This window comes from Nelusetta ayraudi, unplaced genomic scaffold, assembly GCF_046127955.1.
Source record: "Nelusetta ayraudi isolate G7.1 ecotype Tasmania unplaced genomic scaffold, CSIRO-AGI_Nayr_v1 ptg000011l, whole genome shotgun sequence".
Taxonomy (NCBI): Eukaryota; Metazoa; Chordata; class Actinopteri; order Tetraodontiformes; family Monacanthidae; genus Nelusetta; species Nelusetta ayraudi.
This window is the reverse complement of record NW_027466061.1, coordinates 10,965,282-10,987,500: the sequence shown is the minus strand read 5'-3', so window position 1 is coordinate 10,987,500 and position 22,219 is coordinate 10,965,282. Positions and strand designations below refer to the sequence as shown.

The following is a 22,219-nucleotide window of genomic DNA, read 5'->3' as shown; positions in this document are numbered from 1 at the left end:
ATCCTCGCCTGACCTCCTATGAAGTTCTCATCATCTCGCCATATTCCTCCACACGCCGCCGGTAATGAGATCAATGTGCTCCGGCGTGTCGGGCCGCAGATAAACCCTGACCTCGGCGCTGTCTGTCAGAAAACAGGCGTGACTCTGCGGCAGGATGAAAGAGGGATGAAATGCGAGGCCAGATCTATTTACACTGGCGCGGGCTGTCTCTCTGCCAGACAGACAGACAGACAGACAGACAGACGGACAGACGGACAGACAGACAGACAGACAGACAGACAGACAGACAGACAGACAGACAGACAGCGCTCTCCTCAACTCCACCCAGCCGCCCAAACGTGGCGCGACTTTTAAATGGTGCCACCTTCAAAAGAGCCAGACCGTGAAATATCGGCTAATTTTTACCTCCGCGCTGGAACGAAAGCAGCTGATGAGCAAATTTACTGTCAGCTCGGAGGCTCTCTGCTAGGCTGGAATGAAGAGGAGGGGAAGAAAAGCTTCTTTCTCTTTGTGCAAAGCAGCAGCAGCAGCAGCAGCCGCCGCAGCCGCACACCTAAATGAACCTGATAATTATGTGAATATATTTCTGCTGCTGTTACAATAGGCTCCAATCAATGAGCGAGGCCGCCTTAAACTCTGATGTGTCCCGGAGGCATTAGACTCACCGCCGCTCTTATGAATACGGGGGTGGATGCTCGGAGTGGGCGGAGGCGTTGGGCTCGGTGTGAGTCCGCTGCTGTACTGAATACCAACTCCTGGGCAGGAGGGGGAGCAGCAGCAACTACCTGAGGGGAGCACGCGCGCGCGCACACACACACACACACCGCCGGGTGCCGCCGTCACATGCCAACTATCCGGAGGCTTTAACGCCATTCAAAAAAAGATTCCCAATTTTGAGGATACAGTGGAGTCGAAATCTTTAGGTAAAGTCAAAATTGTCTGATTAAAGACTCAACACTTAGAAAAGATTTCAGTCAGAATTATGAGGTCCGTTTAATGTTTAGAAGGATATTGAAGCGTTTCATCTGTTGTAAAGACACAGTGGAACCAGTTCAGTGTTCAGTGAACAGCAGATTTATTCTGCCTCACAATCCCGACTCCCTCATCCCATAGGACCTTAACTTCCAATCTCACAATCTGTATTTCAGCTTTTCATCTCACCATTTCAGCCTTCTAGACGAGGCGAGATGCTCTTCCACGGAGGAGGCCAATGTCACTTAGCCCAAGAAAAAACTTTTCAATAACCGACCGTCTATTGTGCAGCGTCTGGCACGGAGCCACGTCCTGCCAATGACATCTAGAAGTCAGATTCTGAAGTCAGCAACAATAACGGCAAAATCGTAAATCTTTGGCCGTGCTGGCGGGAGACCAGCGGCTGGCGTCTCTTCCTAAAAGATTTTTTTTCCGCTCTCCTTTTTAATGAATAGCCTCCGCTGAGGAAATAAAATTACATCCCGAATAAATATATTCCAGTAACCCACAATTAAATCTCCTAATAAATGAATTTCAAGGAAAACTCCTTTCCACACACAAACACAGAATATGGATGACAGTTTGAAGGGGGCGGAGGGAGGAGGGCGGTGGTGGTGGTGGAGCGGAGCGGGAGAGAAAAGAGAGGAATCGCGGGATGAATATTGCCGGCCTGATTTCACCTCCTTCTGTATTTTTCAGCGGCCGATAACTCATCTATCATCTCCAAGCCATTAACAAGCGTCCACAGTCCAGTTAATTCCATCAGGAGGAGAAGAGCCACTCTCCGCTCTCCTGCCTCGGCTCCAGTCAAATGCTGTTTGTTACCAATTGCCTTGATGGTTTTTCTTTCTCTTTTCTTTCGTTAAAACGCGATAACGTCAATTTCCCTCTAAAGTGAGTTATTTCAAGCAGAGAGGGATGGACACCAGCCAGGCCAGGTTTTATGAAGTGATATATTTCAATAATCCTTTCCTCCTGCTCCAATTCTAATCTTTTTTCCCAGTTTTGTGATGAAGTGCTATGTAATATTTGATCCTTAAAGAGTGTCTCACATGTTTTAAGAAACAACCAAAAAAAAAAAGTATTTACTGTTGTGGAGGGTTTTGGGGAGCTGGATGATGCAGTAGCAGCTGTTTCATCAGAACTGGACAACATTTTTTCGTTAAGGAGAAGCACTGACAGCTTTTGATGGTGGACAAGATGTTTTTGTTTCAGTCCTGGCAAGAATAGTGAATTCTTGTGAAAACACTTCCACTGTGGCCCTGTGACCCCCCATAAAAAGCCCCAAACTGCTCCTAGCACATGGCTAGCACCACAGTCTGGGTTGTCAGACGACAGGTTTGTTCCATCCCTCCAAGCCTTTCGTTGTTTTTTGCATGGAACTCCAAACCGACTCTGGCTTTACCAGATGGATACAAAAAGTCAGCAACACTTCCTCATGGACAAAAGAATGAATGTAAACTGTGGACAAATCACCGCAATAGTTTCGAAGGAGCCTAAACCCTTACAGAAGTCTCTACTTAACACTATTGATGCGTTTGTGAATTTAGAAATTCTGCATGCAATTTTATTGTGGTGGGTGTTTAAAATGCATTTCGCCGTGCTGTGCCCACCTGCATGCATATAAAACACTGCAGAGAAATCAATATGATACAGATTGGAGAGAAATCCATCCATTTTCCATCATCCCGCGCTTAAGAACCAATCCCTGCTGCAGGAAACAAGTTGGAATACTTGTGCTTTAATATAAACCTTGGTGATGACATGAAGGAGATCTGGATCTTTCACACAAGAAATAAACACAGAGTGACGCCTTCCATTTCTAACCACACAAACAACATCCTGCTTGTGGTTCCCTCCCGGCAAGGAACCAGTTTGTGGGGGAAGAACTGTTGTGCTCTTTCACACTTGTGTCACCATTTGTATCTGTGTGCCATTGTGTTGCTGCATTTGAGCCTGTTGATGTTAAGAACTTTTTACTTACTCACAAGCAGCATGTGCTTCTACCGCACCTTCAGCAACCACCAGCACGCCCACTGCTCCCAGTCTCCTCCATCACTGCCTCTCCAGACCCCGTCAGCTCCGTCTCCATGGCGACCACTATATCGTTTATGCTGCGTGAAGGTAGTTCTTGGCTCTTCAAATGGCTGTTTGGTGTATCATTAATATTTTACCACTTCTGCACCCGCCCCTACCTTTGGTGTGTTAAACAATTGAAAGAAGAAAAAAAAAAAAGCCTCTGACTTTGCTATTTTCTGCCACTGTGTGATAGTGCGCTGAGTCACAAGATGCTGGATTTCACAGAAAAATCTAATAAAAATCAAATATAACAAATCTCCATTGTAACAGCAAGGCTGTTAGAGAAAAGTATTTCCAAGTGTTTCTCCTCCTCTCTTGTATTGTGGCGCCACAGAGAAATAACTTTTTTATTGGACGATAATTAAAAGTGAATTTAATCTATTTCAAGGCCCTGGACACATATTAAGAGAGAGGGGAGAGAGGTCAGGAGAAACTGTTATTTAAAACCCAAGTTGACTATAGCTTCATTTCTGCAAAAATGAAATTTCCATATAATTAGTTCCTTTGTTTTATTCCTCATTTTTCCTCGCTGGTTGGAACCAGGTGGGAGTTGGCTAATGGTCAAATCACAGCTTCATCTAAACACATTAGGGAGGGATGCCTTTGCATTGCCGGCAACACAAAACCCCTTTCCTCTTCCTCACTTCCGACCTTCTCTTTTTCTCAGCACTGGCTGCTTCTAGCTTGACTGATCATTTGCCTGATTGAAGTCACCTTCTTGCTCCCTATTTAAAGGCTTGCAAACCTTCCCATTTACATTCCTGCCACTTGCATAAGGCACCGTAACTGGTTCCATGCCAGTATATGCATACATATAGCATTCCATTCTTCTTTTTTTTCTCAGTGAGAAACAATAAAACTGTTAAGATGAGGATGATGATGATGATGATGATGATGATGATGATGATGATGATGATGATGATGAACCTTCATGGTCCTATAGTTTCACCTTGAAAAACATACCAGCCACTTTCTTCATAATTAATTGAAACATTCTAAACAAATAAATAAACAAATCCTTGTGTTTATTGTCACGTTGCAAACGGCGCAAGTTAAAACAAACAAGTTTAAAATTAATATTCTTATTGGATATTTACGCGACGCATCCGAAGCCACGCGTTCAAAGAGCGCCTGCTCCGACTTGACCTGATTCCGTGCACTCTCTTATCTCCCTCAAAATGTCAAGTACCTAAATACGCTGATCGAGGCATGAAAGTACTTATATATATTATATCCTTGAGTCCCAGAGATTAGAATTTTTCATTTTTGGGGAAGAGTCGGGGGAAAAAAAGAGAAGCGGCTGGAAAGCCAAACATCACGGGCTGATTGGAGGGAAACTGGAAAGGTTACTGAGCCTTATCTGCAATTATGCAAAAACACTGAGATGGGCCAAAGCCGTGTTCACTCGCAGGGAGGCAGTCTCCAATACCTTGATGCTGCTCGCTCACAGTGCCACACACACACACACACACACACACACACACACACACACATCCTAGAGGGCGCTGTGAGAACGGCTGACTATACACAAGTCTCACCTTGTCGTCTTTTTAAATTATGAATATGGCTAATTAAACTTTAAATCCTCCCCTATAGTAAAATGTGTGGGGGTGGGGGAGCATTAATTAACAACTTGGTTTAAGGTTAGTTTTAATTCAGTGGATAGAGAGGAACAGTTTGAGATGAAAGTCTTGATTGTCACATCCCAGTTTTCAGTTCCGAAAAGACGTTTTGCCGCCAAAACCACAAAAGTAGAGGCGTCAGAGCGTCTCTTCCTCATCCTCCTCCTCCTCCTCCTCCTCCTCCTCCTCCTCCTCCTCCTCCTCCGACCTTTGTCTTCAATCCTCTGAAATGCTGACAACTCCTCTCCGGCACACAGTATGTCACTGTTCCATTTCCAGCCAGACAATTTTTTAAAAATATTATTTAATTTTCCACGTAGGAACAAAGACTTGTGGGGAGGAAAAAAGGAAAAATTTGGAACGCGGGTCACTGAGAGAGAGAGGAGGGGGTGGGGGGGGGGGACTCTTTTTATCTTTTCATCAACACCTGGGAATAAAAATAGTTCAGTTTAAAAATAATGTCTTTCATCTTCAATTACCCCCTCTGTACAGTGAATACGAGAGCAATGGTGCCCCCTTGTGTAAAATACAATTAACAGTCTGGCGGCGTTGAAGGCTGAACTCTAATTAAATCTGATGGCAGGGGAGATAGTGCAGACTAGCGCGAGACGAGGACAGTTAGAGCTGCAAAGTGTGGCACTTCTTTGGGGTGCGCCATGTGTTTTGGACATCCTCACACCCACCGGGCCTCTCTCTCTCTTTCTCTCTCTCACACACACACCCTGTGTCTCTCTCTCCCTCCCTCCCTCTCTCCCTCTTTCTGCAGTAAGCCGGTATTGATTGCCTTCAGAAGTGCAGGCCGCTCCCTCCCTCCGTCCGTCCTCTTTTTTTTTTGGCCGCTCTTCAGACCGGCCGCAGCTCTATCCTCCGCTGTCAGAGCTGTGAACGCAGCACGGCGCCCTGGGCTCGGCGAGACGCTGGTAGGACAGCGCTGTCATCACCTGCGGGGACGGACCAGAGCAGAGCAGAGGGGTGAGCAGAGAGCGCCTGCAGCTTCAGGTTTGCATTGGCGAGTAAAAAGGGAAATGCCCTCTTCAGCACAAATCTGAATTATAAGATTTCAGATCTTTGTGTTCTTGGCCTCTCAAGAGCAGCGTCAGAATAGAATGATCCATAAAGCTACCAGTATGAGGAAAACAGCACAAATAGCCCTCCTGCAAAATGAATATGAGTGTTGTTCCACATGTTTTGTGAGGGTAAAGAACTCAGTGGACTCATGTTAGAGAAACAGGAATTTGTTGAATTTTCACCTGCAACTTTCCAAATCTTGCTTTTTGGGTATTGCTCAATATGTATCCTGCAAATGTGAAATTAGTGTCTGTATCTTTAAATATTCCCTACAACAGTAAATTGTAATGCTCTGGGGGGGGCAGCAGGCAGCTGCTGGATTCCAGATCCATATTTATAAAGAAGCAAGACAGCGGCATCAATCTCCTCATATCACACTTGGCACGGGGGAGGGTAGAAAATATTGAATTCCAATTAATCAGGCCACCAATCTTGTGTCAGTGTGCGGCTGTGAAAGCCCAGAGACGCCGGCGGTCTACTCACTGTGATCATGATGAGGAGAGCAAGCATCACGCCCAGCATGATGTACAGATTATTGGTCAGGCCTCCAGCCCACAGAGGACCCAGAATGGTGGCCAGGCCTCCGACGGAGCGTCTCACACCTTGGCTGAACCCTATCGGCACAGTTCACAAATGCAATCGAGCTTCTGGGTTGTTTTTTTTTGTTTTTGTTTTCTTTTTCTCTCATTGCATTGCACTTGCCGACCTTGCGTTTTCTCCGCCGTGACTTTGGAGAAGAGCGACACCTGGGACACAGCCACGAAGGGGAGCCCCAGCAGCTGCAGGAACACCCCGATGACGAAGGCCGTCAGCTCCCACCTGTAGCCCCCTGGCAGGTATGGAGGGATGGGAAACGTCAAAGGAAGGAGCATCAATCCTTTTCAATCCCTGCAAACCGCAATCTAACGCTCATTGCCGCATCGAACGAATGAACAAGAGTGCGATGTGGATCTATTGTTTGATCCTTTGTGGGATTCTTTTTTTCTTCTCGGTTTTTTTGAGGATCCTCCCACAAACGGTTTGGCAGCAGCGGAGGCAGAGAGGGAAACCACTGCCAAGCTGGCAGCCGCTTCTTTTTTGTTCTCTGCCGCTCGTCATCGTGTACATCGTTCCGAGAATTTGTGCCCGCTGAGTGGAAAAAAAAACAAAAACGGTTGGATGGCGCTCGCTGCACAGGCTCAGAGACGATAATCGTATAAGAGATATGACGACTTAAACATTCCAACATCTTTTCTGTTTGCTTATATTAAAAAAAGAAAGAAAGAAAGAAAGAAAAAAAACAGGCCCCCAGACGAGCGTTCTGGCCTCCAAAAAAGGTTTCTGCCCCTTTTTGTTCCGGCGGCTCCAGCTGTAACAAATAGCAAACCGATGTTGGATCTGCCTTAACAAATAGCATTTTTGTGTAATTAGATTACTGTAATCCCTTTATATGTACTCAGGCACTCCCCCGGCTCCAGCACCTGTCACTCGTAATCACGGCAATAAAAGTGACGAGCAGCAACAGACGCGGAGCATCCAGCGTTTGCCCGAGCGAGATCCCTCGCAGAGCACATCCGACACTCGCAGGACGTCAGCCTGCGTGGCCGCCCTGCGGTCTGCGGCTGTCGCATCGCACAGGATCTGGCACCAGATAACTGAGCCCCCTCTCTCTCTCTCTCTCTCTCTCTCTCTCTCTCTCTCTCTCTCTCTCTCTCTCCTTCTCTCTCTCTCTCTCTCTCTCTCTCTCTCTAAGCTCGTGCATCGTGTTTGCAGACATTTACTCTTCCCTCCCACCGACGGCTCAGCACCTCGAGGGTGGCAGAGGAAGGCCAGGCACCAGACGCAGGCCACGGAGCAGATGAGGAGCCCCGTCGCCAGCACCACTCGGTCCGCCACCTTCCCGCTCAGCCAGCGCACCAGGAAGAAGCCCAGGATGACCTCCACGCCGCACAGGCTGTACATCAGGCTGTTGGCCAGCTCGCCGAAGCCGAAGAAGCGCTGCGTCATAGGGGTGACCATGGTCTGGTGTAGAGGGAGAGCATCTTTACAAAGATGGGTGAGACAATCCAAAAAAATCTGAGGCGCAATCGAGTTGCCTCTAGATAGTGATGGGAATTGCGGCTCTCAGAGAACCAGTTTGTTTTCTTTTGGCTCGGTTCGCTAAAAAGAACCGACTCTTCTGCCTCCCAAGTGGCTCCTTTTTTTGTTGCTTATATTGTTTTGTCACCAAATTATGGCTTAAAATTAATGACTAATGTTCATGATATTAAAATATTAAATGTGTATTATACAGTACATTCAACATGGAACACAGTGCTGTAAAAATTAATATTAAATTCCAAAACAACCACCCAGCCCAAAACAATGATGTAGAAGTGAATAAACACAGCAACAAAATATCACAAGATAAAAAACAAAAAAATTCAAGACAAACAAAAAGTTTTCAGCAATAAATATTCATTTTAGCCAAGATTGGCATTCAAAAATCCTAAATGTCTCAGCTTTGAGGGATTGCATCTGAAAAAACACAAGCAGTGTGTGTTCCGCACTGCAGAAGCGAATTGCTGCCGTGTTGCTATACTATATAAACTTAATCACATGAAACCGCCACGTGCTAATTTTCACGTTTTGACATTAAACTATCACGTTATTTTGTGAGAGTTTCAAATTTTTACTTGATAATTTTCACTTTATTTCGTGATAACGATTCAAAACGAAAGGATTTGCACAATTGGATTAAACTGTACTTTAAGCTTGGGTTTGAGACACGTTGAGACTCTGAACTTATTGACACTGTAGGTGACATTGATATCAGTATCTGGACTTTGACCAGGATTTTGAAATGCATGGGTTTGTACCGTAAGAAGATTGAGTCTTGACAGTGGCAAATCCACATTTTGAGCCATGGCAAAGTTGCAGGAGCTCAGTGGGACACACGCCAGTTCAGTTGGACGTATTAAAAGACGGTCTAGGACAGTGTCTATGCTTGCCTTGTTCGATTTAATTTTGATTCATTATCATGACATAATGTCGGAAATGATCACATATAAAAAGTGAAACTTTTCATGTAATTACGTGATAATGAGCCTTTCACTATGACAAAATAACGCAATAGCTTCATGCAACAACATGAAACTTTCACATGATTCCGTGATACTGAGCCCTTTTTTTTTAGTATTGCAACAATACAATTCTGCACATTCACACTGGAGGCAGAGCCAGATAAAACAGACTTCAACTGCTGTGTTGTTTAACATGTCCCTTTCCCACTGCCCTCGAAAGTCAAATGTTAGCAGGATTTTTCTGGCCAGTGGAAAAAGGGGCATTAGTCTGATTTTATGTTCCAGGTGGGCCGTGGCAGGTTAATGAGAGGACCGAGGACCCTCCTCCTCGTTTATCACAGCCTCCAACGGTGGAAACCATGATGTCCGCTCGTTATTATCGACTCTCGCCTTCGGAGCTTTTTAAAAACAGCGGTTGATTATTTCCGACAGTGAAGGCCGTTGACTGATGCGGTGTGACCCAAAAAAAGAGAAAAAAGTGGTGTGGATAATGCACAGAGACCCCCGCTGATGGATCTCAACGGTGGCTGCCCTCACCTCCAGCGCCGTCTGATTGAAGAGAGTGATGAACTGAGCGGTGAGCAGCACCACCACCTCCTCTCTCAGGAACTCTGTCGTCAGGAACAGACATGCAAGAAGAAGGCAGAGGGGAGAGTCGCACAGAAAGACACGCCAGTGGCAAGAGTGAATTACAGGTTTCCACCGGCACATTATGTCGGAATAAAGAAGCTTGGATGTTTCAAGACCTGCTTTCCTGCTCTTCTTGACAAAACAAAAGCCTTTCTTTGTCAGTTTGTGGTTTCAAACACGCCAGCGGACACTTAAAAAAAAAGAAAAGAAAAGAAAAATGAATTGCTCCCATCCAAAAAAATTTCAATTTCAGCTTTTTCTGGACCCAAATCTCCCTTATGGACTTGGACGGAAAGGAACAATGATCTGGGCTCGCTGCTAAATTTGGACAAATGTGCCAGATGGCCACAGCAATGGCTTTACGGTACAGCGTGTGATCCGTCACCATCCAGTTCTCCCAATTCAGCGCTCCACAGCCATTTATAAGAATTTATTTCTGCCACAGCCCAAACAGTAGAGCCTCTTCTATAATCATCGCGTTAGGTGCAGGTGAGCTGCCATCAGCGTTTGGCCTTCAAGGAGCCATGGATATTTATTTATTTATTTATTTATTTTGTATAACCTTAACACCAAAACATACAAATGCCAAGTCGAGAAAGTTTAATTTCAGCCTTTTTTTTTACCCAATATTGGTTCACAATCTCACAATCTCAGACAAACGACATATTGAAAATAACCTTTTGAAACTCACCTTATGAATTATACACCAACAATCGAGCCAAAATATCGGACTGGACCTTTAAACGAATTGTTTAATGGCGCTCAGTCAGTTTGGTATCATCATCAAGAAGTACAACACTTCTTGTGCATCGCCACCCTGTTGGCGAGCTGAGATGCCTCACCATAGCGTGACCCATTGACTGTATGTAACCATGGGCGGAGCCGTCATGACGTCATCCAATGGTTCTGAACAAGTTTTGTAGCCTAGAGGTTGGTTTCCCAGTCAGTGGCATCTTGAGGTAGCAGTACGTTAAGCCCACTTGCTGGTAAGCCGACTACGCTTGGCTAATAAACTAGCCACGCCCACAACTTTATCGCCAATTACACTCAAAATTATACCAAAAATGGCTGAAATGGACATTGGGCCCCCCTTTTTTTTTACTTTAGATAACAAAAATTGACTTCCTTTCCGTTTTGGAACCATTTTGGCGGTCCCCGCTGGCCCAACATGAGAATGCAGGTTTTTGGCACTTAGCAGTTGGCCTGATTTTTTAAAACGGAAGCTGTGTCCATCTTTGTCCGCAGTCCACGGTTTGACCAGAGGAAAGCTTCCTTAGCTTGACTGATTAGATGATCCAGAATCTCGCCACCATCAGAACCAGTTTTGGTCACAACAAAAAGCTGGATGTAGCTCAGAACCATCCCCTCACTCATTCTGGTTCTGGATTCAGACTTGAATTCCAAACACTCCAGGCACCTTGCAAGGTTACATTTAACGATGCTTATAATGCCGCCATAGTGATTAAGCTGAAAAGAGCTGCAGGCTTCAGCAGCTACCAGGAACCAAGGAGTAGGTTTCATAAGCACATCGACAGTCTTTGCATAATTAGTCTCCCGGCGTAAAGTGGGTGGCATCAATATCGCAGCCGCACAATTCACAGAAACACAGCAGGCAGGAAACATTACGTCATACATATGCGTATTGGGCATGGTGCACGTGTTTGGTCACCGCACTTAATGCCGCCGTGTTGATTAGAGAACCATCCCTAAACACCACTTTGAATGAAAGTGAGCTTATATTCACCCTTAACAAACCAAACTGTGTCTGTGGCGTTGAGGTAACCAGCTGCTGGCTGTGGCTTTTTATCTAACTTCCACATGTGAGAGAGGCATCGATCCTCTCATCCAGCTCACAGTTCCGTTGGCTTGTTTGTGGAGCCAAAACCTCAAAAGAAGAGACTTGAAAGACAGCAAAAGATCAGCCCGATTTCCGAGATATTCCTCATTCATACATAAAAACTCGGGCCGGATCAATAATTCAGAATTCCAGACAGTGCCACACACAGTGTGCGCGTGTGCATGAGTGCATACGTATGTGCATGAGTGCGTGCATGTGTGCATGAGTGCGTGCGTGTGTGTGTGTGTGTGTGTGTGTGTACAAGCGAGAGCTGTATCCTCTAGTTTTTGGGGGTTTTTTTTCACTCTTGGCCCCAAGTTCCTGGTGTTGTGGACTTTCTTTAAAAACTAAAAGGGATCAATGAGGGGAGTGCTGGCCACATTACCAATTCCGTCTCCATTTCATCCCCAAGTCAACCACAGCGAGCCAGTCAATAAAAAAGGGAAGTCTGCCATCCATCCCTTTGCACCATGCGCAAAGAGTGAGAGAATCAATACTCAGTCTTGACACACACAAACACACAAACAGGGATAACAATGTACAGGAAATCTCATCTGCAGCGACTGCACACAACCAGTGTAAAGCATGACACTAATCCAATTGGACGACGTACACATACATGCATGTGACATGAACCAGACACGCGCGCGGAACCAATCAATACAGCAGTCACACACAATTCCTCAGAGAGACCTGGAAGATCAAAGCGGATGTATGTATGAATGTGTGTGTACACGCGCGCACACATGCACGTGCCCGCGTGCGCCACAAAATCAATGAATCTGACGAGAGGAAACACAAGCTTCCGTGGTGACACCTCATGACCTCGACCCCTTTTTGGAACAGAGCAGCGCTGACAATCATCTCTCTGGATTCACCTCTGAAGTTTAGCCTATCTGCCTTGCCCCAAACTTAACCACTGGAATTTCCAGAACTGAGATCAATCAGCATGCAAATTTAGCCACCAGGTGCGTTTAATATTAGCACCTAATTCATCCTGGCTTCTGATTACTTATCAGCCTCTTATAAAAACATCCCAAACAGCTGCTTTACTCAACTCTGTGGCAGAGTCAATGAATTGGAAGTTCAGATTGCTTGGTAGATATCTTTGAGAAACAATGTGGCTAACATTAGCTAGCTGACAAGCTCCGTACTCAAATATGTGTTGCAGTGAGTCACAGCTCCTGTGTGTGGCGGTGAAGCTGCAGCTCACCTCTGCTGATGCTGAAGTTCCTGAAGACGTTTGGCTCTGCCGAAGAACCGCAGTCGGGCAGCTCTTCAGCCGTACGGCTGCAGCTGACAGCGCTGTAGGTGTTGACCGGCTCCTCGTCAGACCCCATGAGCGGCACCCCCTCCTCTTCCTCCTCGCCGCCGCCGCCACGCTCTCGTTTCATCTCCAGCATCACCTCCTCGGCCCCCGCTGAGGCGATGGGAGGCACGTCCCAGTACATCGCCAGGACCACGAACTGGAGCAGCATCCACAGCAGGCACATGAAGATCTGAAAATTTAATGGCAAAAAGGCAGAGTAAAGAAAAAAGCAACTTCAGGGGAGCGGCAAATAGCAGCGAAAAGCATCAGAGGAGATGAATAATACGATGTGAGGGAGGAACAATAAAGGGGAAAGTCAGACACTGAGAGGTAAAGTGAGATGTGCCGTGTCAAATTATGCAGAAAAACTGACGGAGGCAGAGGCAGTTTTTGCTTTCTCATCTCGCATAAACCACACAGGTGCTTTATTTGGATGGATGCAGGTAGTTACGGGCCCAAGCGTCTCTGCAGGTGATCTGTGTTCTTCCTCAGAGAACAAAGGGCCAGCAGAGAAACATACATGGGAGTCGGGGAGGAGTGCAGAATGCAGAGTGGCTATTTCTGAAGATCAGTATTCACGAGGACGTGGATACCCTCGGATTACTGATTGTCTGAATGCTCTTACCCCAGGAGATGTGTACTTGTTCACAACAAACGGCCCCAGTTTGAAATCGCACAGGCGCAGGAACAGGTTGAACGCCGGCCCTGGAGAGACAGGGAGGGGGTACAGCATGAAAGATGAGCAGGGAATCTATATATATAAATGAAAAATCTGAGAACAAGAAAAGACAGACGCCTTCACATCACTTAAGTTTTTCTCATTTCTCGTTTGGAGGCGAACGTCAAGTATCAGACAATCTTTTCCACGGTCTGACATTGTGACGGTGACACTCCTGGGACTTACCGACAAGAAGGCCGGCTTGTCTGCACGCCATGATGGCTGCAAAGATCCCAGCGCGCTCTTCTGGCCGAGTGCACCGTGTCAGGAAGCCAAAGATGGAGGAACCAGCTCCTGCACCAACACCTGAGAGGGGAAAAGAAAACGGCACGTCGATGCTGTTACGCGGCTTGGGCGATGTGTTCTGGCATGCATTTGTGTGCGTGTGCATGTGTTTGTGTATGTCACCTGCTACGAGCCGACTGCCCAACAACAACCACTTTGAATAGCCGACAAAATACATGAAGTTGCCTGAACACAAAAACAGAATCAAACACAATTTAGGGTGCAAACTTGAATTCCAGACAGACCTAAAGTCCTTGTCATTCATGCATTTAAAAAAAATGGGCCTTATTTAAAGCATCCTTCAGCCAAAGTCAAGGAATCAAAGTTCCAGTGCTAGTGACTGGAGATGCTGCACTCAGCGGAGCAGGAAATGTATTCATCTACCTGCTGGTGCCACAATTTCACCTCAGCGTGGCTGCTGGGGACGGCACGAGATCAAAGATGAAAGATAACATTTGTTTTAATGGCTGCCACATTGACAGGAAGTTGATTTTAGACGTTTTGGTGTAATTCTGAGAACTCATCATGTTTGCTTTGAGCGTGGCAGCTTGGAGGCTTAATAACCTGAAGGCAGCAGAACCTTGATGAGCTCAGCGCTGCAATCACAGGTGTTTGGCCAACTCCTCTCCTGGAAACTGCTCAGAGTTGCGTTTGCACGGCACAGAAGGTTTGAGAAGGTTCGATGAATGACCTAAAACCTGAATTTTCTTTTCCAATTTGCCATTTCAGAGTCAGCTTAGTTAGCAGCCTGCGCCTGATAATGAACACATCTGTTCTCCCCCTTTTTGAGCACCACGAGACGGACTTCACTCACCGACGATCTCAAAGAGGTTGGAGAAAAGCACGATGGTCTTTGTAGTTCCGCTCCGGTCCGACCACATGCCAAAGAGCGGGCCCGTCAGCAGGCCGCTCAGGCTGAAGGCCGACAGGCCGAGACCCAGGAAGTACGGCGGCGCCTCCAGGATCTGAAGGTACCTCCATATTGTGGGCAGGATAACAGCTGAGGGCGGCGTGGGGGAATGAGGCGGGAGGAGAGGGGGATGGTTATCTGCTTGCTTGCGTGTGTGTGTGTGTGTGTGTGTGTGTGTGTGTGTGTGTGTGTGTGTGTGTGTGTGTGTATCTGCAGAAATGACAAGCCTTGTTTACCCACAGAAAAATATTTTTCAGCTCCATCTGATGTCGCATCCGCCGAGATGTGAGCTCGCAGCCCAAATGTCAGACAGATTCCGCTCTAATGAGATCATTATCTCCTGTTTTCAAGTCCAAAAAAGCTGTCGTAATGAACTTACCGTACTCGACGCCGCTCAGAATAAATATCAGTCCGATGGTGAAGAAAGTGAGCTTCCTTTTCTGGTGATTATCCATCGGGCTCAGAGGCTGGCTGCCTCTTTTATAAACCGACCTCTGCCTGTGCGCGCCTTGCTCAGAAATGCTGCGGCGGCATAATCAGATAACAAGAGACACTGTGAGTCCAATTACAAGCGCTGGCCTGGATGATCAGGGAAATTTATCTTGCTGCTGTACAAGGTCAGGCCTTGACGGAGACGGCTGCTCAGAGGGGCCCGGCCTGGCTCGGACCAGGAATGCAGGCGGCCAGAAATGGTTGCAGCTTTCAAATGTTTGCAGTTTGCTGCAGTCGGTGTGTAATTCTGCACGGGTCTCGTCCACATAGCCAAGGCGATGTCTCAGGTTACCAGGCTGGCTGAAGCCTGCTGAGCTATACATTTTTAATCTTATTTTCTTCGGTTCTCATCAAAGGCGGCGTGCTCTCCCGTGACAGCCTTGCTCAAGTACACTTGCGAAAGGCAAAAATAACTTTTGCCCAGAATTAAAGACTCACTTTGGCTGGCTACACATGCGATGCATCATCCACCATAACAGGGACAGGCAGGTAATAGAATAAATCTGATTTTTTTTTTTTTTTTTTTTTTTTTAAAAAGAAAAACGAAATCTAGATTAAATTCCAAACCCAATGCCTGGACGTTGGTAAGGGGTTGAGAGTGAAATAATCATTAAAAAAAAAAAACTAGCACTGAGCGCTGAATAAGTGCAGGTATTACAAGGCTGTCAGCTGTATCGAGTGCTTGGCTCTGTTTCCAAGTAGCGAGTGTTGCTGGCCCGGGGCGGGTTATATTAAACACTACTGTCACCCAGTTAGTTACCTCCATGCGTTTTCCCTTCCCCCTGCCCAGCAACACATGAATAATACAAGGGCTTTCGATTGTCCCTTAATAAACTCACTTAGGAGCTCATATCCCAACACACGTTCACAGCGCAATGAAGCATCCTACTCAGTTCTTTGAAGTTTGCTCTTGATATTGTCTTTGTCCGTATCAGTGGTTTCTGTCTCACCAAACCTGACGCAAACCCAAATACACCAGATGGATTTGAAGTGTCCATCTGCAAGAGAACCCATGTACAATATTTTGAGAGAGGAGGCCAATGCATTAAAGGCTTACAAGGTGATTGGGTAACGGATGTTTTTAGAGAGGTTTTTGTTTTCTGGTTTATTTTGGTCACCTCTAAGAACATTATCAAGGTCATGCGTCGTATGTTGGCATCACTGAAATTATTATGGTATACAGAAACGGTGCACCCATAAGCTACAATGAAGGGCTCAACTCAAATCTCCAAGAAACAATGAAGTAGAAACAATTGTTGTAGTAGTAGTAGTAGCAACCAATCAACCTTTACTTGCAAAGCACTAAATCATGTCCAAGGCCAAAACATCTTGAAGCGCTTTACACAATCAAAGAAAAAAACAACTTTTTTCTATTGCTACTATTAATACTACAAATGGTATTGATACAAAAAGTATGTCCACTTGTATGGTGGTGGTCGTTTGTCCATCACTGTTTATTGTAATTATTGCTGCAAATTCAACCAATCGCTGTGAATTGAGTGGCCAATTTTAACCAATCTCTGCAACTTGAGTGCAAATTGAGCAACCTGTTGTCATTTCTCGCAAATCCCGTCCTTTTCCATCTTACTTCCACATTATGATCCTTCCAGCAGTTGGACCCAGAGCAAGAGGGTCAATGTTAGAAGGCTAACATTTTACCACGGTATGGTTAAAAAAAGAGAAAGAAAAAAACATCATTATTTTTGGTCTGTTTTTCAGAAGGTTTCTGGAATTAATGCGTTCGCCTGTGTGCGCATGCTTGTGTCTGTGCACACTTATCTAAAGCGTGCACGCTGCAGAGAGCAACGGAGGAACAATGTTCATGCACAATGTTTTAGTCATGATTTTTACTCATGCGAGGACAGAGAAAAAAGAAACATTTCATGAATTCATAGGTTGCTTTTTCAAGGACAACAGAAGTTGTTGTTGTTGTTGTTGTTGTTGTTCATCAAAACTACTTTTAGTTCCTGTGTAATCTGATGTCTAGGCAGCAACAAATTAAAGTGAGATCAGGTATGAAAACAGGGACTAACAGATGAACGTGATGACATACACATTTCCATATTGTTTTCAATTTTCAAACATTAAATCTTTTGTGTTCACTTCTGAATAGACAACCACTGTTGCATCATCCACGCTAATCTGATTTGACCCAATCTAACTAGTGACAGGAAGTCACTTCATGTATTTCTTCTACATCTTTCTTGGAGGATTTTGTTCTACTTTCTTTGTAACCAGTAGGTTACAGCCTCCCTGCTGTTGTCATCAAGACAAACAGGACTCTCAATAGTTACAGACTGGCTAAAAACGCTTTTGGCTGGAGCGTGGCAAGACGGACGAAGGAGATCTCAGGCGTGAAGTCTCAGCCTCCTTGTATTGTGGTGTGAACTGTGAGTAACTGAGAGGAGGAGGGCATTTGTGCAGCCACCCAGTGAGCCACTCGGGCCCACTGAGCAGGTTCAGTATCCTAGCAAACTCTCCTGAGCTGGTTTCTATAGACACACATGCACACACACACACACACACACACACACACACTAGGGTGGAAAGGTGTCGCAGCACTCAACTTTCTTTGAGCCTGGGTAAACAACAGGTTGGTCCCTGGTGGCCGAAATCCACAATCTGGTCCTCTCAGTCGGCCACCGTGCTGCATCGGAGCCTCATCAGCAGCTGACAGGCTGCAACAACAAAAAAAACACTAAGACATCTGACTTTTAGATCCCAGAGAGCAGCTCGGCAGGTGGACACACAGGACTTACAGGTGGCTGCGCCAGGATGCTGCTCCACTCGTCGTCTCCGCGGAGGTCATTCAGCATCCCCATTAACATCAACCTGCAGGGAGCTCGCAGGCGGCAGGCGCGGTAAGGCGAGAGCATCGAGCGGCAGCGCTAGTGGGAGGTCATTAAGGAGGAAAACCAAAAGTATTGACCCAGGCCGAGCGTTTAAGATCTGCACTTCCTCCACATTTATCAGCGTGCAGGTTTACACTCTCTGGACGCCTCGGTTAATAAAGCGCATCTGCAAATCAAACATGCAGGTTAAAAGGGAACCCTTTTACTTTTTCATCAAATTACAGCCGGTCTAATTTCCTTTTCAGCAGAGTGTTTTTCCGTTGCTCTGGTGTGGGAAAAAAACCGCTGTGCAGTCCAGTGAAGGATATTGTGATCTTTGGAGGCTTTAGTTCCAACTTTCCTATTTTTGCCGGTTTGTCTGGAAAGGGTTTAATTTGCGCCGCTTAATCGGAATAATGCTGGGACTTGGTGTGATATTTCCTCTGGCGCCACCAAAAGGTTTTTTCTCATCCTTGTAGCTGTTGTTGGAAAAGTATTTAGGTCCCAACAAAAACAACAGCAAACAAAACAGAAAAGGCTCCACATGACGGGAAGCTTTTCCTACTCTTCGTAAACTTTACTCACTTCACGAGTGTTTTCTAACAATGATCTGTGTCTGCAGCCTACCAGTGAAGTCCCACAAATGAGAGAAGTGCACCTTTAATTTAGTTGTTTGCTCCGCTGTTCTGGAACTGTGTGCTAAGAAATCAGCCATTTGTGACATCTCAACAGTTACAGCCGACACCCCCTGGCCAAGCGTTAGCTCCGCCCGCCCACAGGGCCGGAAATGTTTCCTTGGGGTGGCCAGAGGTTGAGTTCATAGCTCACACTTAATGAATGACATTCTGAAATTGCTCCATGACAGTTTTCATTATATTCTAATTGTAACTGTAGTTGTTAGTATTTAATAAATGTTGGCCTGTGACCATTCCTATGACTTTGGGGCTGCAGATCTCCACCAATGTTAATATTAAAAATAAACCTATATCACCTTGTTCCTACTGTCCTAGGGTTAGGGTTAAGGTTATTATTAGTGTGTGTGCGTGTCTTGTTTCCCCAAAAACAGAATCCTGGCCAAACATCAGAGTCAGAAATACATTATGCATATCAAATACATACATATATTAAAACATAGTTTAAAAAAAAGATACTGTACATGAATCCACAAAGATATGACAAGGCTAAATGAAGTGTCACCTATTTTGTTGTACTTTCAGGGTAGTCTGCGGCGCAATGACTGGCAGCACGTCTTGTAGCTCTCTGTGTTTTTGATTGTTAGTGTCTTTCTTTGTTCATCAATTCATCAATTATTAATTGGTATGGACTTTTATTTTTTTAATACTATGCACTTTTCACACCATCAGGCTCACCCTGTTATTCTTTCATTGATTGAATGGCTGTCTTTTTTTATGGTTGTGTGTATTATCTGTCTTTTTATGGTGTACGTATTATGTATACTGTGAGCTATGGGATACAGAGAATTTCCCTGAGGGGATGAATAAAGTATCTACCTACCTACCTATCTACTTTTAGCAGGAGGCTGTAAACAGAAAGCTAAAAGTGATGTTTCCTGAGCTCTAACATTTTGGCAGGATGATTACTCACGTCATTCTGCTCCGCTTGAATCTGGGATCAAACATATAAACAAGTTTAACACAGATTATTGTCCCGTGTGCTCGAGCTTTGAAATTTCAAAATAGCGACTGCAGAGCATTCATGTCGCCTGTGTGCGTGTCTTTTTCCTGTCCACGCTCGTGTGTGAGAGACACAGGGAGCTGGTGCATGGCAGCACGCCGGCGGCTCGGGAGCTGGAGTGGAGCCGAGGCTGGGACGAGCGCGGAGGGCAGCGGGCCCGAGCCCAGACACTGGTGCCCAGCGTGGGCGAAGACAGAGCCATCCTGCTGGGCTTCACCATGATGGCTTTCTCCATGCTCATGTTCTTCCTGGTGGGCGTCACGGCGGTCCGGCCCTACCTCAGCAGGTAGGCAGGGCGCCAAGTCAGAGTGACGGGGGTTTCAATCCGTGCGAAGCAAGTTGTGGATCCCCCCTCAGGAGAATGACGCCGTCAGTGAGCGCTCCTTGGAATACCATCCGCCACCCCCCTACCCCCACCCACCGCCGTGGCTGTTTTTTCTTCCTGCCAGCGAAACACAAAATCTCTCTGGGAAAATGAATTCCGACTGTTGATCCACTTAGGCTGGCAACCTGGCACCATCTGCCTCGTGCCTTCACGTCTCCAACCGAGTATAAATTAATGAATTAACCCAGGGAGGAATCCGGTTTACTTTGAATCTAATGGACTAAAACAGTAAGTAATTCATTAAATCACTGACAAACCAAAGTCAATTAACATCTTATTCTCTCCCCGACCTGCACCACACGCACACACACACAGAGCCGTGCGCAAAGCATTTCATCTGTTTCTTCTTCTCGTCTCCGAGCAGAAATGTGCTTCACAAGGGCAACAGCGGGAAAAAAACCTAAACTAAAAATAAGAAGAGCGCTCACTCCTCGCAGCCAGATAATAAGAAGGAGCAATTATTGCCTCTGCAGCGTGTGGGTGTGTTTACTTGCGTCGCGGAGCTGCAGGGGTTGCGAGACCCTGGCTCTGCTACACACACACACACACACACACACACACACACACACACACACACACACACACACACACACACACACACACACACACACACACTGCACTTGTTTTTCTCTACTCCAGTAACTGGGAGGAAGCCGGCTGCACGCTGCTGAGGACGGAGATACTGGCGGAGTGGGTGGACTGCAGAGGTGTGAGCACGGTGCCCTGCCTGAGGGCGCAGGTTAACCTCACAGCCTCCAATCAGACGGCTTTCCTCCACTTTGACGAGGAGCCGGTGCTGCACGCGCTGGAGGTGAGGATTTCAGGGGCTTCATCTCAAAGGCGCCACGGATCTCCACCAGAGGAGAGAGAGGAAAAAAAAAAAGCTGGACTTATTTTGGGGTGGAATTGCCAAAATTGCTGTTGGCTTTTTAATTTTCTTTCTCAGGACTTGTGGCGATCCTAATTTCCATATCAGCCACCTAAGCAGGACACACAAAAAGGGAGCTGACATAATGGAAACTAGCAGCACTCTGATGACTGCACCCTTGTGAATCAGCCGGCAGACGTTATTATGGGATGCTCTCATGCCGCAAAGAGGAGCTGGGGAAAGTGTTTTGTTTTTTCAAAGTGTCAGTGCTTAATGAGAGGTTGGAGCAGGTTTTCTTTCTGTTAAAGATAAAAAAGTGGGAGATGAAAAGACACTCGCAGCCTCACCTCGTGTCGCTGATTGCAATCAGCGCTGCCAACTCTAACAAGTGGCACACTTTGTAATAATAATAATAATAATAATAATAATAATAATAATACTCCTGAATCCTATCTGTGTCCACCTCTCGCAGTGCTTCTACTTGCCAAAGTGTCGTATGGACTGGGCCGAGCTTCAGAAGGAGGTGGAAGAAGTGAGGAACAGCTTGGATGCTCAGCTGGAGACCTCCTCATTATGCCTGGCGGACGGCGCGCGGCACCCCGGGGATGCCATATTGAACAGGAAGTACGCCTATAAGGACGCTCTGTTGGCGCTGGTGTGGCCGTGTCTGATGCTGGGCGGCGGCGCTCTGCTGGTGGCCCTCGTCAAGCTGACGCAGCACTTGGCCCATCTCTCCGCCGAGATGTGCAGCAGCAGCGGCAGCAGCAGCAGCGGCAGCAGCAGCAGCGACGGCGGCACCGTGGGGGGCCGGCTCACATCGACGCACGTCAGGGGGAAACTGGACGGGACCCTCCCGAGGCGCAACACCCCGGCTCCATCCTGACCGACCGCTCTCTTACTCCTCCTGCAATGTGCAAAGAATAAAAATAAAATGCAGTTGTTAAAAAAAAGAAGAAGAAGAAGAAAAAAAAACAGGGAACCAAGGCTGTTTGACGCAGAACTGAGCATTTTGGTATGCTAAAGGACTGTTAGCAGCCAGATGTTGATGCACAACACACACACGTAGTCAGGTTTCATTAGAAAAAGGGCAAGCTAACAATAGTTGTCATTGAAGCAGTTCAAAGAGCCGCCTCTTTGAAGAGAATGACAGGCACCGCCTCCCGTCTGAGAGCCTTTTCTCTGTCAAGTGAAACAAGGCAGCGCATCGTGATGTGTGGGCTCCAGGTGCTGCATGCACGCTCTGACTGAAGATGACTCAAAGTGCACACAAAGAGACGGACGGTTTGTTTCTGGGCTTGTTGGTAGATGTTGGTCCAGAGATGAGAAGGAAATGAAAACTAGAGCAGAGGGAGGCAAATTCCAAAAACATCACATCCATGCCTGAGAATGTCAAGGATCTTCAATTCCAGCTCCAACAGATGATGAAAAAACCATTTCACCAACCCTCTTCAAATTTGAACGGCACTACCTGACACTG

At 46.3% G+C, this 22,219-nt stretch overlaps 2 protein-coding genes across 2 annotated transcripts; one reads left to right on the top strand and one right to left on the bottom strand.

Annotated features, from left to right (window-relative positions):
- Positions 1–4,862: 4,862 nt before the first annotated feature.
- On the bottom strand, positions 4,863–15,451 carry mfsd8l2 (major facilitator superfamily domain containing 8-like 2). Its single transcript, XM_076020832.1, has 11 exons — positions 14,851–15,451; positions 14,376–14,561; positions 13,685–13,747; positions 13,463–13,582; positions 13,184–13,263; positions 12,463–12,748; positions 9,320–9,393; positions 7,529–7,742; positions 6,448–6,570; positions 6,225–6,355; positions 4,863–5,614 (listed from the first exon to the last, which is right to left on the bottom strand). The coding sequence occupies exons 1-11, from the start codon at positions 14,924–14,926 to the stop codon at positions 5,534–5,536; spliced, it is 1,434 nt and encodes a 477-aa protein (XP_075876947.1). The 5' UTR covers positions 14,927–15,451; the 3' UTR covers positions 4,863–5,533.
- Positions 15,452–17,532: 2,081 nt separating this feature from the next.
- Positions 17,533–21,625, top strand: kcnmb3 (potassium calcium-activated channel subfamily M regulatory beta subunit 3). Its single transcript, XM_076019796.1, has 4 exons — positions 17,533–17,824; positions 19,566–19,775; positions 20,514–20,685; positions 21,215–21,625. The coding sequence occupies exons 1-4, from the start codon at positions 17,739–17,741 to the stop codon at positions 21,623–21,625; spliced, it is 879 nt and encodes a 292-aa protein (XP_075875911.1). The 5' UTR covers positions 17,533–17,738.
- Positions 21,626–22,219: the final 594 nt, after the last annotated feature.

Bases quoted from the DNA above. Each gene is read 5' to 3' on its own strand.
- mfsd8l2 (XM_076020832.1), bottom strand. From the start codon at position 14,926: ATGGATAATCACCAGAAAAGGAAGCTCACTTTCTTCACCATCGGACTG. The intron at 12,749-13,183 runs GTAAGAGCATTC...TTAAATTTTCAG, and splicing joins ACAAGTACACATCTCCTGGG to ATCTTCATGTGCCTGCTGTG. The intron at 7,743-9,319 runs GTGAGGGCAGCC...CCTCTACACCAG, and splicing joins TCAATCAGACGGCGCTGGAG to ACCATGGTCACCCCTATGAC.
- kcnmb3 (XM_076019796.1), top strand. From the start codon at position 17,739: ATGCTGCTCCACTCGTCGTCTCCGCGGAGGTCATTCAGCATCCCCATT. The intron at 19,776-20,513 runs GTAGGCAGGGCG...TCTCTACTCCAG, and splicing joins GTCCGGCCCTACCTCAGCAG to TAACTGGGAGGAAGCCGGCT. The intron at 20,686-21,214 runs GTGAGGATTTCA...CACCTCTCGCAG, and splicing joins CGGTGCTGCACGCGCTGGAG to TGCTTCTACTTGCCAAAGTG.